The 20,863-nt window shown below is 41.8% G+C and overlaps 1 protein-coding gene across 1 annotated transcript in view; it reads left to right on the forward strand.

Moving 5' to 3' along the window:
- The window catches only part of hmcn1 (hemicentin 1), an 85,870-nt gene that overhangs the window by 14,678 nt on the left and 50,329 nt on the right, over nucleotides 1–20,863 (forward strand). The window contains exons 2-14 of the mRNA XM_041934630.1: nucleotides 955–1,025; nucleotides 3,246–3,404; nucleotides 3,492–3,614; nucleotides 4,911–5,082; nucleotides 5,847–5,953; nucleotides 10,677–10,797; nucleotides 10,901–11,164; nucleotides 11,296–11,440; nucleotides 12,485–12,606; nucleotides 15,977–16,246; nucleotides 19,338–19,479; nucleotides 19,826–19,953; nucleotides 20,159–20,272. Of these exons, the coding sequence (XP_041790564.1) occupies nucleotides 955–1,025; nucleotides 3,246–3,404; nucleotides 3,492–3,614; nucleotides 4,911–5,082; nucleotides 5,847–5,953; nucleotides 10,677–10,797; nucleotides 10,901–11,164; nucleotides 11,296–11,440; nucleotides 12,485–12,606; nucleotides 15,977–16,246; nucleotides 19,338–19,479; nucleotides 19,826–19,953; nucleotides 20,159–20,272 (1,938 nt within the window). The remainder of the gene's footprint in view (nucleotides 1–954; nucleotides 1,026–3,245; nucleotides 3,405–3,491; nucleotides 3,615–4,910; nucleotides 5,083–5,846; nucleotides 5,954–10,676; nucleotides 10,798–10,900; nucleotides 11,165–11,295; nucleotides 11,441–12,484; nucleotides 12,607–15,976; nucleotides 16,247–19,337; nucleotides 19,480–19,825; nucleotides 19,954–20,158; nucleotides 20,273–20,863) is intronic.

Below are 20,863 nucleotides of genomic sequence, written 5' to 3' on the forward strand. Positions count from 1 at the left end.
ACTGACACAAGAACATGACAATAATTGAACTGAAAAGCCTTTCATCTGCAACCACAGAGGAGCCAATACAATAGCATATATATACTATATATATATATATATATATATAAAATATAACAATTTATTCATTAAACACCTCCAGCGTGTCCTGGGTCTTCTTTTGTATGGTGTACAAAATAAAAATCCCTTCAAGACAAACGTGTGATATGGGCGATACACACTAAATATATATTTGACCTAACTTGACTGGACAGCACATACTGTATAACCACACGCATCCGAAGGGAAGGCTGTCATACCTCAGATTTACGATGTATTCTAGAGATCATTATTTCAGGAGTCCCAGTGGAATCAGCAGTAGAATCACCAGTGTCAGTCATGCTAGACTACTTTCAATAAATCTGGGAATAAATTCAATCAATCATTCACAAACTGACGTCACATAATCTGTACCTCACTCTGCTTAACTCTTTATTTCCTGACAGTATGGGCTTCATCATTTGCACCTTTGTCTACTCTTTCCTTCACTATATCTAGTCGAAGTTGTGGTTTGTGACATGTACCAGCTTTTCAGAGCTTACAGTACAGACCTTCAAATTTTCATCATCATTATATCTGTCTTGAGAAATATTTGAAGACTATATTTCCAATCCTCCCTGTCATTCCTTTTATGTTTTTATCATCTGTCAGTCTTCTCAGCCTTTCTCACGTTTACCTCTTTCCCTTCTCTTACTTAGATATATCTCCTTTCCTGAAGTTTTTCCTCACTGCAGTCCATAATGTGACATTTTAATCTGGACATCCGTACACATCTGCCAAGACTAATATTTGGCTAAAGAGAGGAGTTTAGGAAACAAAAATGCTTTCAGTTATTCATCTGATGCAGACTTCAGCCTGTGGCCCTATTAATCACACAGCCTCTTTCTGTTGTCGTTGTTCTTTTTTTCTTTGCAGAGATCGGACCCGTAACAATCACAACAGACCCCAAGAAGTTCCAGTTTGAACTGAGAGAGCTGTACGTTCAGGTGGGTTCAGAGGTCACGTTCGTCAAACCACCAATAGCAGCGGTAGCCTGGATGCTGCAGCAGGAAGGTCATCTGGCCTTGATCAAAGCGGCAGACTGTGCTCATACCAGACGTCTGGGCAGAAACGTTTGTTAGTTGATTAAGACCAAGTCTGATCAGTTAGTCGACATTGGATGATGAAAGAAATGTTTTACTTTACAGACTTGTGATTACTGTTCCAGTTTTTTTATGGATTTTCATCTTTCATATAATGCTGCAATAGGGACTCGAGCGCTCCAAGGCATTGATCGTATGTTGACCTTGCTTTTGCTAATGAAAACCCCTTCTTGGTCCCAAGTTTATTTGCCTTCCTGCCCAATTACAAACAAATGTATAAACAAAAACATACAATGGCTAGAAAGCTAAACAGAGTTCCGCCAAGTTAAAATTTTTGTGTAATCACTTGAAGAGAGGCAGGACGTTGTGCAGAAACCTTGTTTTGTACTGCTTAAGCAAAGCAGACAAACTGGCACTGGTACTCTTCATGTCTAAGGATGACAGAGGCAGACAGACACAGACAGAGACAAGCAATATTCAGAGGTCTGTCCTTTGAAGAAAAAGATTTGGCCAGTGCCTGTGCATCCTTGGCACGTGCTGCTGTTGATCTGGCGTGTGAGCGTGTTGTGTGTAGCATGGACGAGATCCAGTTTCCTCTCGCTTGCTGTTTCATTCCTGCGTCTGTTTTTCCTCCCCTCACATCTTCACCTGCACAGCCCCTGAAGAGGTTTTGGCCAGGGCACATGGAAAAGATATCATTTGGATTTGACATTTTTCTTGAAATTGAAATACTTCTGACGTGAACGCCATCGTGTCTCAGGGTGAAGATGTTTGGCAACACTGCATATTTTTAAGCCACAAGAACAAAAGTGCACAGAGGGGTTATCAGGCTTAGTGTCGGGGGCGACTTTGGAATGGGGGAGTGGATTTTTGGTCAAAGGAGAGATGTTGGGGTTCAGGAGAGACAGAGGATTCCTGTCTGTTAACCTTCCGCCTCCCCTAGCCTAATATCATGGGTCACTCCGTTCCAGATGTTGGGGATGATGCATGATAGCTAACCGTTGAACCCCACAGACACAGAAATATCTGTTGGAATGCTGCAGGAGACATTTGTCTTTGACCACACATACGAGACAGGGAGAGAATAGTGGATTGCAAAGACAGATTAAACACACACACACATGGTCATACATTTTTAACTCTGTTTGTTGCTCCTGCCGGTTTGGTTGGACCAAGATTGTTCTTTTTACCCCTTTGTCTGTTTTTCAGCTGCATATCTTTAAAAGCTCAAGTTCAGTAGATATTGGCAGTCATTGTGTCTTATGAAGTTCGTGCTGCTTTTTTTTTTGTATTGCTGATAGGAAAGTCCAGCATCAAGGACTACCGGCCGAAATATCAACTTTCACTCAAATGCTGTTTTACTTAAAGTTAAAATTTTTAAATATTTTGTTGCCATTGCCTGAGAGGCGTTAATTCAGTTGTATGTTTTAGCATTGAGTTTGTGGTTAGTAGTGGTGCTGTACTGGACTGCATGTATTTGAGATGTGTTTTGCCCCCCTCATGTCTGGAAATGGGAAAAAATACCTGGCAGCATAACGTAGTCCAGTACAGCACCACCTTTAAACTATGACCTCAACAATAAACATCACATTTATGATGTCACCAAAAACTGAATATCATGAGCTTCGTAAAGGTACATCTTATGGCAGGGAAGTTGCGTTGGATTGTGTTAGATTGCACAGATGTACCTAACAAAGTGGCCATATTTTACCTGCATACTATAACCAGGGGTGCGCATAATTTTTTTGTAGCCAGGTGCTCATGTGAGTGCCAGGAGATGGTGTTTGGTACACATACGTGCGTAGTGTGGGCTTAATAGACATGATCTTCCTCAGCACAGTACAAACTATTTACAGTGTCCACCCATAGTGATCCCATTCACGACACTGTGCGTTCTATAACCCAGTTGAGTTGCTGCCTGGTACGTAGAGGCATGGTTCGAAAACAACTTGCGTATTTCTGATTTTTGTAATGCACGCGTGCCTGCGAACCTGCTGTGTGCTACAGCTGAGTATAACCAACAAGTTTGCTGAACAAATCAGAGAACTGTTTTACTGGTTTACAAACTCATGCATATTCATGTACATGCACGCCATTTGCTGATGACATCCTTCTCTTTCTCAGGGAGGTGGGGATTGTCCAGAGATGAGCATTGGTGCCATTAAGATTGCCTTGGAGATCTCCTTGCCGGGATCCTATATTTACGTTTTCACAGATGCTCGTTCCAAAGATTACAGGCTGACCCATGAAGTCCTGCAGCTCATTCAGCAGAAGCAGTCACAGGTTTGGATATTACTGTAATGTACAGTATATTATATACAGGTTTAGGGGTAAAGAGATCACATTTTATGTGTGTGTGTGTGTGTGTAGGTGGTGTTTGTGCTGACAGGGGACTGTGATGATAGGACTCACATCGGCTACAAGGCTTACGAGGAGATCGCCTCCACCAGCTCAGGGCAGGTCTTCCATCTAGACAAGAAGCAGGTCAACGAGGTAAGTTCAGTCCTGAAAGGAAATTTAGAGCTGCACTTCTTTTCTCTTCGCTTCTTTGACAAGTACAAATTTTCAGGTTTTGGAGTCAGAAGAAAAAACTTTCTGGTTTCAAAAGAGGATCTTTGGTCACAGTATTCAAATAATTTCAGCTTGGCCTGGGTTGTACACCTCAGCTGTGTAAATTCAATGGCAGTAGAAGGTTTTACAGCCTCTCGTGTGCTTGGCTGTGCCCACGTTCAAGTCTGGACTCCAGATCAAATGTGCAGGAAACATTTAATTGATTGATGCATACCATAGCTCTTTACAACCTTTCCAAGGAATGTAGATCAACAGTCTTGGACTGGGCAGTGAGTCAACGCTGAAGTTTGAATGGTATTGCTGTTTTATTACTGTAAGGAAGGGATGACAGGAAGGGATTCTCATTTCTGAACAATCTTCAGAAGACTGCATGAAAGTCCTTCGACCCTTGTCCATTTTTTTAGTAAAACTCCCATTTCTCTATTTATTCACCTTCTCTGTGTGTCTTTGTATGTTATTTTGGCTCATCAGCAGCGGCATTTCACTAAACATTTGCAGGATTACGTGCAAAACTCCTCTTACAGTCTGTCTTTGCTGTGCTGTAGTTTTGTAACTACTTCTGAGAAACACTGTTTTAAAATATCTTGACCGTGGTTTGTTTAGTTTTTTCAGTGCTTATTCTAAAGAAACAGATTTAAATAGGCGGTGACATGTTGATGTACAAAAATGCTTGTGGTTTCAGGAAGAGAAATCAATACAAATCAAGAAAATGTGTTGTTTTTTTGTTGTATTTCACTACATTTGAGTCTAAATATTTCGATTTCTCCATGCAACCAGCTTTATCCTGAGTCCTTTTGGAATGAATGCACTACATCACATCGCTCCTTTACACATTCTGAGTTAAATAGCATCAGGGCCTGGGTCTCACACAGTAGCTGTGGAGTTCTCCAGAGGGACACGGGGGGGATCAGGGGGGGCAGGACATGGGAGAATGTGAGAAACTTCCTGATGAAAGCTTTGCACATGTTAAGGGGATGACCTTGTATGCAGCTGAGGGGGCAAATGTGTGCGTGTGTGTGTGTTTTAGTTGGTAGATTACTCATGTTTAAAATGTATGATGTGACGTCCTTTTCACGGCGGTGTTTGTTCGAACACTGAGGCGTTAATACACAGAACCTTATTTAGCCTCTATTCCATCGTAGAGGCAGAGCACGTTTGCCACTGTATTAAATGATGTGTAATTCCTGCATTCTCCACATTTTCTTCCCATCGCTGTAGGTTCTGAAATGGGTGGAGGAGGCGGTGCAGTCGTCTAAGGTCCACCTGCTGTCCACTGATCACTTCAGTGGGGTCAGCAACACTTGGCAGATGCCCTTTGACCCCAGCCTCAAGGAAGTCACGGTGGCCCTCAGTGGCCCAGCGCCTAACATTGAGATAAAAAACCCGCAGGGTATGATAAGTGTTACCATACACAAACAGGATAGTCAATGAGGTTCCAGAGGTGTTTTTAGTACATATAAAAAGATGCGAAGGAAACAGAAAAAAAACTGAAAAGCTGAGCGCAGAAACATAATGAATGCAGATGCTTCTATACAGGATATTAAAGCTCATTTGATGAGTATCACAATAATCTGAATCAGGTGTTAAGGCCTTCGAAGCCACTAGATCTCAACCCATCTGAACATCTGTGGGAGATTTTGAACTGACATGTTATACACCATACAATTAAAACCCCAAATGAGGGAATAAATACTTGAAAACAGATCTTCCATTGCTCCAGTAGTGCAGTTCAGATGTAAAGGGTCGATGATGAGGAGCATGGAAGCTGTTCTAGCTGCTTGAGTTGGCCCACCACCACACTAAGCCAGTTCAGCCACAGTGGACTTTAAAAACAAGCAATATTGTATCCATCGAAACATCAAGTGTTAAGAGGAAGAGGCTGAAGATGAGGAGGAAATTTTACTTTTTAGTTCATAAAGCTAACCGTAGAAGGTGTAGTGCAGTGCACAGAGCAGGTAGAGTTAAAGTGAGCACACCAAAAAGAAACCATACCTTTTTTGTATGCATCATAGGACATAGGACCATATTCTATATCTTTCTGTTTAGACAACTAACATCAATATTTTGTATGCAACTTGCAACCATTCATCAAGAAGTGTTCATTTGTCCATCAAAGCTGCAAAAAAGATATAATTGTTCATGCTTGGCCTTTAGGGAAGCTTGTGGGGAAGAGTGATGGCCTGACTGAGCTCCTGCATATTCCCAACTCTGCCAAAGTTGTCAACATCAAGGACCCACAGCCTGGGACGTGGTCTATCAAGGTAAACAATTCATTCTTTACCTGGGAATGTGTGTGAAATTACAGGCTCCTCCGAACAATTCCCAGAGCTGAGCTGTCTGTTAGAAAGACTTACTGCAAATAGTTCAGTAGTATATCCTTGGAATGAGGTCACAACTCACACCCCAGGAGGGAGCTATGCCCTTGAGGAAGGCTCTTAAGTTGAAATACTGCTGTAATATATCAGCATGTTGAGATACAGTGATATATAACCAATTCAGCACGCGTGATGTCTTGTGAAAGTATCTCTGAGCAAACAAACACATGATCAGAAAGACAGGTTTGATCACTCAGATGATTTTAAAGACGGTTCTGGCATGTTCAAGGCCACTGCTGTCAACACAACCTGCTACATCTCTGTTTGGGGGCACCCTTGCTGTTGTCTTCTGCTTCTCTCCAAAGTAATTCAACAAAGGTCACACATTTGACTGCCTGCACTGTCAGTGCCAGATGTTGGGAAATGACAAGCATTTTTACCTGAGTGATTTGTTGAGGGGGCCTCTGTGGCCCCTGTATTCTCTGTAGACCCCTGCTGGGACACTTTCCCTCATCTCTGCATAGCTGTGTTATGTGTTCGCGCCCATTTGATTTACAGGGGAAGAGATTTGATGAAAAACTGTGTCATCTCTGTGTTTCCTCTCAAGGAAAAGTGCAGTTGTGAGCAGATAAGCATGCATGTGTGCTGAACCTGTGCTGTAGGTTAGGACTGGACTTCCCATGATTTGTTCCAGCACTTCTACGCTCTTTTTATTCATCCAAAAATTTGGCTCTCATCACTTCCCTGAATTATACAACTGTAGTGTCTCTCATTGCGCCTCTTCTCTTCCTCTTGTCATGCTTCTTAAAGCCTCCCCAGTCCCATCTGAGTAGGCAGTAATGACATTATAGGTCAGTCCGGGGGAACTACTGTATTTAAAGTTTAAGTTTAAATGGCATGCATTCATTCGTCGAGATGTAGGGTTGTCTCAAAAAAAGTGAAAGTAAGTAAAAAGTAAACGTTTTTGGACTGAGGTTGTTTTAGTGTATAAGATGAAACAAGGCCTTCCCAGCTGTGTCTGCATTTAACCCACGGGTTAATCTCATGCTGTGGTCTCTTACTAAACACCAGTGTACGGAGCCCTGGAGCTGGAAAGAGCTCAACATTTCTAACTGTAGCATTGCTGGCTGTCCTCTTCCTCCTGTGTGATGGAGACTAAAAAACACTCCTCAGTAAGTTGCATTACCTCTGGCAGACCTTTTGCAACTTTTGATTGATTGTTTACGTTAGATTTGTTGGCTTTGTAACACTCTATGGGGGGTACCTGTTGAATGAAACTGGGATTAAAAGATGCTCAGAGGTGAATAGTTCGGCATCACAGTGTGTTCTGTTTAATATCAGCTTGAACATCATATCGGAAGGATTTGATTGAGGTCTTTCAGACTTCAGCCAACTTCAGTTCCATGGACAGAGCTCATGCACGTGATGAAGGAAATCAAACAGACATAAAAAAGAGAAACTGCATCCTCCTGTCTTATTCCTGTCCTGTGTTTGCCTCTCATTCTTTTCCCTTCTGTCTTCATTAATCTCTTTCTCTCGATTATTGTATTTTCCGTTTCCTCGTGCATTTCATCCAAACAAATTTACTCCCTAATTCTCCCACAGAGAAGCACAGGAGGATCTGCTGTTCTCTCTCTTCAGTCCCAATACACCTTGTTTTTCCCATTTATCCTCCTAAACACTGCTGTTTCCGACCCCCACCCCACACACACACACACACACACACACCACTCTATCTGCCTTGCAGACTAAATATATCTCCCTCTCATCTGGAGCTGTGTTTCCCAGGACTTCGAAAGAAATGTGGATAAATACTTTTGGGGGATTTTGCTGTTCTGCCATGCTGGGTTTCAGTAAGGCTAATGGCCCATGACACCCCAGTGTCAGAGCCAGGCTATAGATCATGTGTGAAGGGAATTTGATCCTTTTTAATCTGCCTTTAATTGGATGTTGTGGTGGAGTGTAAATTGGTGGGTTCACCCCACTATCACCCCCTGCTTCTACACTTTTGCTACCTTACTTTCACTTTGTGCTAAATTAATAGTGTATTCTTCTACTATTACTAGTTGCAATCCATTAGCAAATAATACTACAATATTATTATTAGTGTAGAAGAAATAGTGTGATTTCCTTTTGGCGCAAGGAGGAAGTGATATCAGGTGAAATGAAATCAGAGAAATGTCAATCAAAGAGTGACCCTGATGGCAGTTTCACATGTGGAAACCTGTCATATCTATCTCTCTCTCTCTCTCTCTCTCTCTATACATATATATATATATACATACACAAACACACACACACATATATATGTATATATATATAGAGAGAGAGATAGATAGGTATATATAGATATATACACATACATAGAGTTGTGTTACAGTGCTATCTGTCACAATCTGTCTGCGTGCGTGCATGCATGCGTGCGTGTGTGTACATGTTTGAATATGTGCTGAGAGTCATCCAGGTGAGACTTCTTTGAGTTCACTCATCAGACCTGCAGTGACGTCAGCACCGATGAGTGCATTTAAGCTTCATATGAATTTTATAGCCCATGATAATAGTTTAGAAAGGCTTTCGTTTTAAAAGCATGCAAACAGCTCAAAGGCAGTGCCCTGCTATCTACCTGCTTGTTCCTTGTGTCTGCTCTTCTCTTTCTCAGTCTGCGCTTCTCTCTCCTTTTATTCTTCTGTCCTGATGTGTAGACACATCAGTAGTTTACGCAAGCACAGGACCTGACGCAGCAGAAAATATTTATTGAAGAGCCGTCTTCTTCCAAATGCAGAGAAAACAAAGACTAAACTCCACCCTGTTCCCTCATGCTGCTTGATTTTAATTTTGTAGATTGCTATTGTGAAAAAAAATAGAATAGACCTAACCCTTAAAGTCCTAAAAATACATTTGTGTAATCCAGGATGCGAATCTGGATTCAGAGTGAAAGTTTTTTCTATATAGACGATGTTGTTATCAGCAACAGGTCTGGTCAAATGTGTTAGTATATTGAGATGAATGAATGGACTTTTCCCGTACAGTGTTCAAAGTGCTTAATAACACATTAAAGCCATAAATGAACTGTAATGTGATATAACCTTTACAGAATCTCACACAGTTCCGTCTTGAGCATTCAATCAAAGCATATGCTCAAATCAAATGTCGCTTTATGATTCATAATAGTGCAGCTTGGTCAGTTTTCTTGTAAATCACACCATAAATAGTGAGGACTTTTCTCTTTGCACGTGTTCTAAATAATCACACCAGCAGGTCTCTGCTGTAAAATCTGTGTCAGTTATTTCCCCTCAGCCACACAGGATCTTCAGCAGAGTGAGGGTGTACCTGGGACCTGTGCTGGTCTATCTGTCTGGGTGGGTGTGAAATTGGGAAATGAGCAGCTTTAATGACAGGGACTATTCTTGTCTTTGGTAAGGGCATGACCTTTAAAGGACCTCTCCCCTAATTATGGCCTCATTTACAACCAGTTTTAAAGACCCGGGACAATTCCATGGTGGCCATTAGGGCAGGTTTGATGACAGCATGTATTGTTTTTCATGATGGCAGGCATTAGCATTTAAGGCTGCGCCAGATCCCCTTTGTCCTCATGTTGCCTCATTGTTTGAGCCATTTCACCTCCAGCTTTGTCTGCCTATATGCACTGCACTGTTCTGTGTTGTAGATTTCTTTTCACAGGGAATTTAAGTTTGTGTCGGGTAGAACTGCAAAATACAGTAAATCCACACGTTATCTTTCATTTCAGGCAATTGCAAATGACAGTTTAGGTTTGCATGCCTCACTTCGCATTGTGAGTCAGTGTCTATGACACCTCCAGTGTGTTTTACCTAAGGTGAGGAGTTTCCCCCTCTCACCAACCTATATTTCATTGTAATTACTCTGTCTCTGTCTCCCTCAAAGCTTCAAAAGACATCCACATGATGAAGACAACATGAGCCATTAGCCACTCTTTGATTATAGTGGTTGTGTTTGTGTAATTAAAGTGCGAATGTCAGACTGAATGGGTCATCTCTGAATTGTGGATGTTTTATAAGCTAGGTTGTGGGATGTTCAACAGTCACTCTTGGCTTACTTGGAAAGGCTTGTCTGTACATGCAGGGATGGTTGGCATACAAAAGGCTGTTACACAGCAGTCCAAGTGTGCCTGTGTCTGTCATTGGGACCACTCAGTGCTGCCTTTAGGCCCTTTCACACATGCAGTGTATCCCTGAAACCTCCATGGGGTCATGTGTGAATGGGAGCAGCGATCAACATTCAGGTGAATCTGTACCACTGTTTCCCACAACAAGACCGAGTAACACTTTGGGGAAAGTGCTGGTACTGCTATGTTGTAAATGAAAGCAGTAACATTGCAGGGGCACACATTTAAAGCATTATCTCCTATTGATGAACCAATCACAAGCGATTCCTCGTGATTCAAGTGTATCACGAAAAAACATGACTTGTCTTGGAGATTATTATCACCACTAATCCTACTTATCAAACAACAGTTTTTAAATAGTGAAGATGTGAGATAGATTCTGTCCTTGCACAGCATATTAAGAAAAACCTGATCATGAATATAAAGGTAGAATTACAGATGTACTAACCAGTAGATCTCAGCCACACTACCAGACATACAAGCAGAGTCCAAAATAAATGTACATGTCCCGTTTCTTTGATACAGACCTCGAGTGAGGGAAGACACTCAGTCCGTATCTCAGGTCTCAGCACCATTGACTTTCGAGCCGGGTTTTCCAGAAAACCCACCATGGACTTCAAACAGACCTCCAGTAGGCCAGTTCAAGGTCAGTGAGGTCAACCATACCAAATTGTTTAAAAAAAAAGGATACCACAGCTGTTGTCTGTTTTCACTGTCACCTGTTGTGTTCATTTGCAACAACTTTCCAGGTATTCCCACCCACATCCTTCTGAACACCACCGGGCTTACACCCCCTGCTCGAGCCGATAGGTTAGAGCTCCTGTCAATCACGGGCGAAGTGATCAAAACATTGCCAATCCGCTACTACCCCGAGCGCCAGCCATACGGCCTCTGGAACATCACAGAGTTCATTCCACCCAATGAGGCCTTCTTCCTGAGGGTGACAGGCTATGACCTTGATGGTTTCCTGTTCCAGAGAGTCTCCAGCGTTTCTTTCTCCAGTATTATACCTGGTCAGTGATGCATGTTGTCACCCATATTGCAATAACGATGTGAGGGATTGCTCAGTGATTCGATTGATTAACTGACTGAAAGATTAACTGATGATTGAAAGATTTGCTGTTTTTCTTTATCTCTCTTTTAGATGCCCCTAAGGTACTGATGCCAGCCACAACTCGTGGTTACTACCTCCAGGCAGGGGCTGTCAGATGCCAAATAGACAGCCTGATCCCCTTCACTCTTCGCTTTAGCAGGGATGGGAGGCGACTTGGGGTGGACCAGCTCTTCAGGTAAGCATTGCTGGCCAGGACTATGTCAGTTCAGTGTCTGTTCAGTGATTGCCATTTAAGTTTGAGTCAAGTCAGTGTTATTTCTACAGCCCAATATCACAAATCACAAATTTTCCTCGATGGGGTATAATAAAATAATAATAATATTATAATCTGTACAGCATGCGCAACACCCTCTTTCCTTAGATCCCCGATTCAGATAAGGAGAAACTCTTCCAGTACAGAACAGGGATCCTTCATCTGCTGATCTCTCTACAGAAAAGCAAAGGTCCCAAAAGTCTGATGTCAAGAGGAAAAGACATCTTATTAAGGTCATACCTCTGCCAAACTTAGGAATTGTCAATATATACCAGTTCCATATGATGACCATAACATCATTTTCTCCATGTCCCATTTCCAACCTGTTTAAAGTCAGGTTGATGTAGATGAACACATTCTTATGACTGTACTGCTAAAGTCCTAGCCACCTATGCATTTCCGGTATGATCACAGCAACATGTTGTTAGTCAGCGGTTTATTTGTTCAGCAGCTTTATAGGCTGCTGATCTTCTGTCTTACCAGGCTTTGGAAGAAATCAGCCCCACAGTCATGTTCAAACTGGAAATAAGCTCCACAGATGCACTGTGTTGTTGGATTTGGCTGATGGTCAAGTGTTTGTCCCTCTTCTCCCAGCTGACACACAAAGGTTGAAGATGATTCGATACTCTGTTTGGTCATTACATGCTGAGAAACCATACCCATTACCCCTTTGGCCAACAACTATTGGTTCCACATTTCATGAAAGTCTGTTGATACCTTCTGAGAGATATCTCTCCAGCAGGCAGACAGACAAACAGACTGTATCTGAACCATTCCCTCCTTCCAACACTGTTGGAGGAGGTTAATACTCCCACATTGTGTTTCCATCTCTACACTCCTGTGTGACTAAATCCGATTGGATTTTCACCATATCAAGGGATGAGTAGTAAGAGATTGATGGATTCAGCATTACCCTCAACAAATACTGAGGATAAAGGTACTTAATGTTTTTCCTTTTGATTCTAGTGAGTCTGACAGTGCATCATGGGAAATACCCCAGGTAACTCTGAAGGATGAGGGTTACTATGAATGTATTGCCATCAGCAGCGCTGGCACAGGAAGAGCTCGCACCTTCCTGGATGTATCAGGTAAGCACCCATACCAAGACTGACTCAATTTGTTCAATATATTTGTTAATTTACTTGTAATGCAACACGTCTATTAAAATCATAATTAAAAGCTGATACACAAAATGCAAAGGTCCTCAAAAAAATCTGGAGTCTGTCAGCGCAAAACAGCTCTACTGCGTACTACTACATGACACATGACCATATTCTTAACAAAGCTTCAATGAAGCAAAAGGAATTTGCAGAAATTAGACAAAAAATCTCTAAAAAGAAGAAAATTAAGTACTTTATTAATACCTCAAGGGAAGATTCATTATTATTAGATTATTATTTTATTTTTCATTACACACACACACACACACACACACACACAGGGGCCTTTTACAACATGTCAGAGAGACTTGCTACATAGACAGAAGTGTTGACTTTTGTCAATGGACTGTAATACTGTAGTTTATCTCATGGTGAGCCAGCCTCCATCACTGTGTGTAATGAACCAGGACTGTCAGACAGGAATGCTTAGGGGCTGGCAAGCATTACACTGTCAACAAGTATAATTGGAGTGTGGTGGATCTACTTGCAGGGCAGTGAGCAATTGAAAGTCCAAGTGTTGTTTTTTTTTAATGTCTGCTATAGCATACTTATCTGCTCTGTAAATTGCTTGTCCAGTCCTCTCCTTCGAGAAAAAATCAGAAACCATAAAGAGATATGCATATCTAACCAGACCACACTGTAGCATGTGGTCTGGTTAGATGCTGCTGTGGTTCTTACTCTTCAGTACCACGAACAACACACTGTCTGTCCATGACATGCAGGGTACAGTGTTTGTTTGCTTTGTCTCCCGTTCCCGATGGTGTAACAGGTACTCTCCAGCTTAGCAGCTGCTGTCAATCACACACAGACACCCGCACGGGCCTGAAGCCTGCTGAGATGAAAGGGAGGATTTCAGGGATTTCTTTTTTTTGTTTTGTTTTAATAACAAAAAACTATTAACATTAAAAAAGACTGACATTATTTAAAAGCAAAACCTGAATCCAGAGTAAATGTCATTTCAGTTGGACTTTAAAGTATCATTGTCTTTAATGTCATGTATCAAATAACTAAAGGGCACACACAAACTGTATAAACGCACAAAATGTCTTCAGTGAAGTGTTGCAGCAAGAGTGACTTTAGGTCATGCTCAGTGGGTTGACACACATGCTCACACACACTACTTATGGACATAAGGTTGGAATTCATGCGCCAGTCGCTGTCGGTTGAATTTCATAGGGTTCGAGGTCTCTTGCTGCGGATCCCATGCAGAGAACCTGCATAATGCAGTATTAATGTGGCTTTATGGAAAATCTGACCCCAACATGATGTTGTAATCCATGGTTTACTGCGATCATGTCATGGGGTTTATGGTATGGTTTTTGTGCTTGATTTGTAAAGCAGTGGACTGTAAATATGATGTAAGATGAGAATACATATAAAGTTATAATAAGTTCCAGGGTGTGCACCAAAGAAAAACAGTGTAGTAACAGTTTAGGTGGCTCTACTATGACTCAGGTGCACAGTTTCAGTACAACAGCAGAGCTTAAACACTCACTGCTCACCATAATACAAAATAAAAGTCTCACAATTTATGATCTCACAGAGAAATTCATAATCTAAGTAATAAATTAGTTGGATGATCATCACGATTATCAAAGCTTTGAGCACAGATAAAACCAGTGGGATCATGTAATGATTTATATGTTTAGCATCACCACTGGCCAAAAATAAAAAAAAAACATTTTTGCATACTCAAAAATCCTCTGTAGTGTGTTTATTTTTCATTCTGAACTCTTTCCAATATGAGACACCAGAGCTGACACCACATGACTCCCAGTGCAGGCGGTACATGTCTCCTTGTCCAAATCTTGCTTTCCAAAAAACGTCCTACTTTTTGAAATTCACTCGAGCCTCGTCAACATGATGTACGCCAAGCAGAAAGGAAGAAGATGGAGTGCAGAGAAAAAGAGAGTGAGAGGTAGTTGAAAGACGCTCTGTGAAACAGAGGAAGGAGAGAGGGAGCCAGCCAGGGATCTGTGTAATGTATGAGCGTAAGTCTTTACTGTAACTCACCCACCGTGCTCATGGTCCAAAGCAGCAGAGGGGACTTAGTCTGTCCAGCTTTTACCTCTTGTGACGTCTCTAAAATTAGGTAGAATTAATCCTCCTCACCAACTCCGACCTCTGTTTCTTGGCTGGTTATATTCTTAACAGTATGGTAGACCTCTGCACATGCAGAAACACACACAATACCCACCCAGCTGCCAAATTTATATCATCCTAATCCAGATGAGCTGTGCTGAAATCCCCAGCATCCTCCCTCTATCGGAGCCAAAACCTCCCCTACCTCTCACCCTCATCCTCTCTTTATCTCCCTTTTGCCCTCCCTTCCCTTTTTCCCTGCTTTGCTCTGGCTACCCCCTGAAAAAAATGATTGACGACACTATGGGGCTCAGGGGATGAGTGCTTCTGATGTGGTGACGAGAGAAAAGACAGAGATAGTGGAAGAGAGAGGGAAATGAAATTGGAAGAAGTTTGATGATGAACGTCATTCTAATAGGGCGTGTCTCAGAAATCACATTTCTCTTGCATTCAGCTAAGACAAGCTACAAGGAATATAAAGCTTTATATAAAGCTAAAAAACACATACACCCAAACACCCATTATATGAGGGTCAGACAAAGATCAATATGCTGTTTTTGGTAATGAAATATGAATCATTTGAATTGCTGATACAGATGACTGCAACCTACAGCATGTACAGTCTTTAAAGTCACAATAACACTTTATTTCATCACTTTTTTGTTAAAGGGGAGCTCCAGCAATTCAGTATGGCACTTTAAATAAGGTGAAAGCAGCAGGGGCAGAGATATCTTGACTTGTAGACCCGAGTCAAGGTTCATCCAGCTCCAAAATCGATGGATTCTACTTTTGTCATATTAATCAGATTATTTCATTTAAATAGTTTTAGGCTGAAGAGGTTAAACTATCAGGACTTCTATCAGGAATATAAAAATGAAAGTAAAAAGGAAAAGTTAAAAACATGAGCATCATTTATGTCGCAGAAATGTATTTTTCACCTCCCAACCCCTCAAATTTACCTGTTGGGGCTTTTCCACTGTGACTCAAGCAGAAAGTCCATTTTTGGAATGAGGATAAAAATATTTAAGGTAAAAAAAAAAATCTATAGGCTTCTAAAAATCACTTTGGTCTACAACACTGACTGGAAAATACTACATGTCTCGACATACTAAAGTGTCAGTGGGAAAGTAACCACTTGCTCTGAATCCCTGTTTAGTTTTCTATATGATGTAAAGTTCCTGGCCGCTGTCCACAACATTATGCCTTTTTCCTGCAGAGCCGCCTCCAGCCATCACAGTCGGGGGTAATGTAACCGCCCCTCCAGGCTCCAGTGCTGTCCTCACCTGCCACGTCGTCAGCACTGTCAACTTCAACCTCACCTGGCTGAGAGGAGGCCACGATGCCAGTCTGGACCCACAGGTGCGCGTCTTGACCAACCTCTCGCTCCAGGTGTCCTCCGTGACCCCGGATCGCTCGGGCTGGTACGAGTGCATCGCTATAAACGAAGGAGGGGTGACGGCAGAGCGAATCTACCTCACTGTGCAGGGTGAGGAGTGTTCATACCTACATGTGTTTGACATGATTCTGTGGTGCCGCTTTCACATTGGAAACAATTTGTTGCCTGAGTTCAAATATGCAGAAGTGCACGTGGGCCTCCAAAAGGTGGGGCTATTCTTAATTTTGTTGTTGGTGTACATATGTGCGCTTGTCTTTGTCTTGTGAATGTTTCTTCTGCGTGATTTACACCGTCGGGGAAGAGGACTCCTGGCAAATACTAACTCCTTCCTAACTACATGATCGTCTCCCGCCCTTCCTCGCTCCCCTGCTCCCTATAATTCACTCTAATGCTTTATGGGACGTGTGAAAATTATTTATGCCTGACTCTCAGGCAGAGCTAAAGTACAGTTTTCCATCTCCAGACAGCTCTCATAGTCCTGTTCTAACACTTCACTGACACTGAATCAGGAACACTTTGTTGTACAGATGGAGGAGAGTGGCTATCTGGCCTGCGCCACAGAGCATCGGGCTGCGCCTGGCCAGGAAATGGCAATGTAATAGAGTCACTAAAACCTGTCATTAGCAGATGATTTCAGCCAGAACCCATTGAGGAAAATCCTGGAGGTATAGAGAGTTGAGAGGAAGCAAGTGAGAGAGGCAAAAAAAATTGTTTTACATAATCCAATCCATCTAAATGAACAACCAGTATTTACTTTGTTATACAACCATCAGTCCCACAAGAAGTTAATCCAAAGGCCATATGCTGCTTACTCTAGCCTAAATTCCTCCTTGTGTGTGTCCTGCCAGGTCTTTGTGCTTTGACGCACAAAAAAAGTCACTCATTCTCTCTTTTTTTAAAAAAAAAGAAGAAGTTCCACTTCACCGTAAGATGGCTTTTTTTCTTGACCTAAATTTAAATAATTGAAAGGTTCATTGTAATGTAACATGGAGCGAACAGTTGTCCCTGCAAGGTGAAGCTCAATGACACATACTGAAAAGCTGCAGGTTTAACACCGGTGCTGCAGACAGCTTGGAGAGGAACTCTGTTATTTGGCTCGTCTCACTGAGTGATAAGTTGCACAGTTGACCCTAAAACATTTTCTCTGGCTTAACTGGATGCTTTTCTTTTGTACATCTCCTCCACCTGTGTGTCTTCTTTCATGTCATCCAGTCACGACTGTCTTTCTTTTTATTCTTTTTTTTTTTTTAACCAATCTCTTACTTCCTCATCATTTTGTTTTTGCCTCATCTCTTTCTCTCTCTAAAAACAGCTGTCAGCAAGCCCTCGGGGTTACCTAATTACCCGCTGGTCAGTCCCCTCCTAGTTATTAGTCCCACTTTGAAGTGAGCTGCTGATGTCTTACAGCACTTGGACAGAACGCAGAGAGACAGAGGCCATGTCCACACTGAGACCACTAAATTTAAAGTGCATCTTTTCATAACATTTTGTACTTAATCCACACTAATCACTAATTTTAAATGTCAGTATGTCACACACTACAGGTGTATTTTGCAACTTTGCAATCATGAGATAGTGATGCATTGTTAGCATAGGCTGTATTAAACATGGATGTAGTCTCTGTGACACCGCCTGTAGGTTTCTGAAGAGTGGCTCTGGCCATCGTCATCTTGGCAGTGCCTGACTCCGCCACACTCCCAGCTACTCCAAAAATGGGCAAAGAGGTGGAGCACAGGTGGAGTTGAGGCGAGCTGAATGAAGCCTGGTTGTTAAAAAATGCCACTTAGCTGTCACTCAAAGCTGCAATGCCCATAATTATGCAAAACTTTAAACTGTATTATTTGTTAAGTGAGTGAGTTATATTAAAATTCACTCCTGTAAAGTTGTCATGAAAGGGAAAATTAGTCAACCAAAGCTGTTTTTTGAACCAGGCCGTGTCCCCGCCCCCTCAGGGCAGAGTGACCTCACAAGGTGGAAGAAGCAAGTGAGGAGAGAGCCTGGCTTGGCTGTAGACACAGAGAGGACTCCTGCGTTCTGACACTTTTTGCCTGAGTCACACAATCAGCACAGTACAGCCATAGGGGCCACTAAGATTAAGATGAATGCAGTGGCTAGTTGAGGTACTTGAAGTTGTGTAAAGTCAAGCTTGTGATATATCAGCGTTGCCTGTAAATTTATTGTCAGCATCTGGTAAATGTGCTGTATTTCTTTTAAAACGTGGCGTCGCTGATGATTGAAGCTGAAGCGTCAGTACAAACTCTATGCATTCCTTCACACCTACTGTATTTATGTGCGTCTATTCAACCTTTTGAACTTGTGACTACTGGCAATGGCCTTTTGTTACACCTGCGCTCGCCCTCAGCCACCCCAAAGTCATACTTTGGTTTATGAAAGTTCACATCAGTCTTCCTTCTGGTCAAATAAAATAGGTACCTCAAAATAAATCTGTCTCTGCCATCTCAGATAGACACAAAATTAGTATTTTGTAGTTTTGGAAAAGTTCTGTCTCTCCATCATGGCTACTAGTTCTCACAGTTTATTTTTATACTGTTTGGAAAGGTCAGAGACTCTGGAGATGGTTCTAGCAGTGGGAATAGAATAGAGAAAACACGCCCTTGACGGCTTGAGTTACACATCATGAATCAATTGGAAAATCTTTTCAGATTCCACAGCTTCTCTGGGTCTGGATTCAATATTCCTCCCTCTTTTACCAGTGAAGAGGAAATGATGGTGAAAGATGTGCTATGAAACATTATTAGTCGTAGTAACAGCCATCACTCTTCATGCTACAGTGACAATAAAAGTTTATGCTCTATTAGATGTTGCGGCTGAGCTTGAACTCATTCGAGGTTGTGGAAGATGTTTGATGTGTCGAGACTTTTATCTGACATTTATCAAAGCCGAATTACACTCACATCCTAAATGATGGAAATAATATTTTATTGAACATGTTCACATTGAGAAAAGATTATTTAAATCAGTTTTATTCACTTTTTAAACTGTACCTTTTTTTCACTGTCATAACTTCCTACCTTGACTGTTTGAAAGATGAATTATTGAATCATTGATTGAATCTTGTCAATGCAATCATTGCAGTATATTAAGTAAAATGAGTGACTGAAATAGATGGATTATGGATTAATTGATTGTGTATGTTTGAATCCCCTGTCTCCTCCTGTAGAGGTGCCCAGGGTTTTAGTGGAGCCACGGAATCAAACCTTTACAACAGCAGATGAAGTGAGGATCAGATGCTCGGCCAGCGGCTACCCTCCACCCCGTCTGGTCTGGACCCACAATGACATGTTCATCATGGCATCCAGCAGGTGAATTAATCTCCCAACATCGAAAGAACGCAGTGGCACAGCGCACATTTATAGTTAAACTACAGTATCACACCCAGCTCGACATCCACACTAAGAATATTGCATGATGCCCTCCACTAAAATGTTGCACAGATGCTCTATATAAAGATGTTGCACGAATGCCAAACATCCAAAAATGTGCACATACCCAATTGCATAAGATTTTGCATAGTTGCCATATGTCCAAGATGTGTTATTAATCAATCACTGTTGGTAGTTTTAGTTCTCTGAGTCATGCTGTTATGTGCACTTTTTGATAGTGATGGAATTCCTTTAAAGTACTGACTTATATATCTTGTGTGTTCAGACACAGAATGACTCCTGATGGCACACTGGTTATAAGAAACATGGAGAAAAAGGATGGAGGAGTGTATGGCTGCCTCGCCAGCAACCAGGCTGGGACAGACACAATGACCTCCATCCTCACTTACATTGGTGAGTACCACAGAACACATGCATCCGCCCGTTCGCCCATTGGCTTTACTGGGTTACCTTGTAGAGGGTTGTGCAGAGCTGGAACCAATCCTAGCTGACAGGGGGCGAGAGGTGGGCTACACCCTGAACAGGTCATATGATAATATACTGCATTTCCATTTGCTCTGCCTGTCATACTAATGTCTATTGTTCAACAATTTGCTAGAATCTCCTGTGGTGACAGTGGCTTTGAGTGATATTCTCATTGGCATTGGAGAAACCACAGTGATGGCCTGTTCTGCATCTGGAACACCACAGCCTGAGATCTGGTGGTACAAAGGTAAGAGCTGAGAAACAAAAAAACAAGATTTTACACATTCTGGAGGAAAACAAACAAAAATATAACCCTATGAAATCTGTTTGAATTTTTTTCTAGATTCTATGTTTCCCATTTATTTTTTTCTGAATTCTGTGTTTTTTCAATTGATGCACATTTTGTCATCAGAAAAAGTGTCTAGTCATGGGTTGGTTAAATAAAATTTAAAGAATTAAATAAGAAAATATTCTAAAACAACTATACATAATTTTTATCACATGGATCTTCCTCTGACAGCCTCCATGTGCAGCTTGCACTCACTGGGTAAATGGGACTAATGGAGGCTTCTCTCTCACCGCGCTCCTCCATGTTTACAATGCTTGACCAGAAATGAACGTAGTTTTTTAATTTTTTTCCAACAGAATATCTTACTCTGCGCATGCAGGGACAAAGTCTTTGCGCACTTGCCTATGCATATGCCCATGTGGTTGCCCTTTGAGAGTTTGTTGAAGTGATCGCCTCTCGCTAGCTCGCTGCAGTTCTTCTCTTCAACACAAAAACGCAGCAACATAGTTTTTTCTGTTTATTCGGCTTAGGCAGGTATGCATTAGGATT

The sequence above is a fragment of the Chelmon rostratus genome, chromosome 4, assembly GCF_017976325.1.
Source record: "Chelmon rostratus isolate fCheRos1 chromosome 4, fCheRos1.pri, whole genome shotgun sequence".
NCBI classification, from domain to species: Eukaryota; Metazoa; Chordata; class Actinopteri; order Chaetodontiformes; family Chaetodontidae; genus Chelmon; species Chelmon rostratus.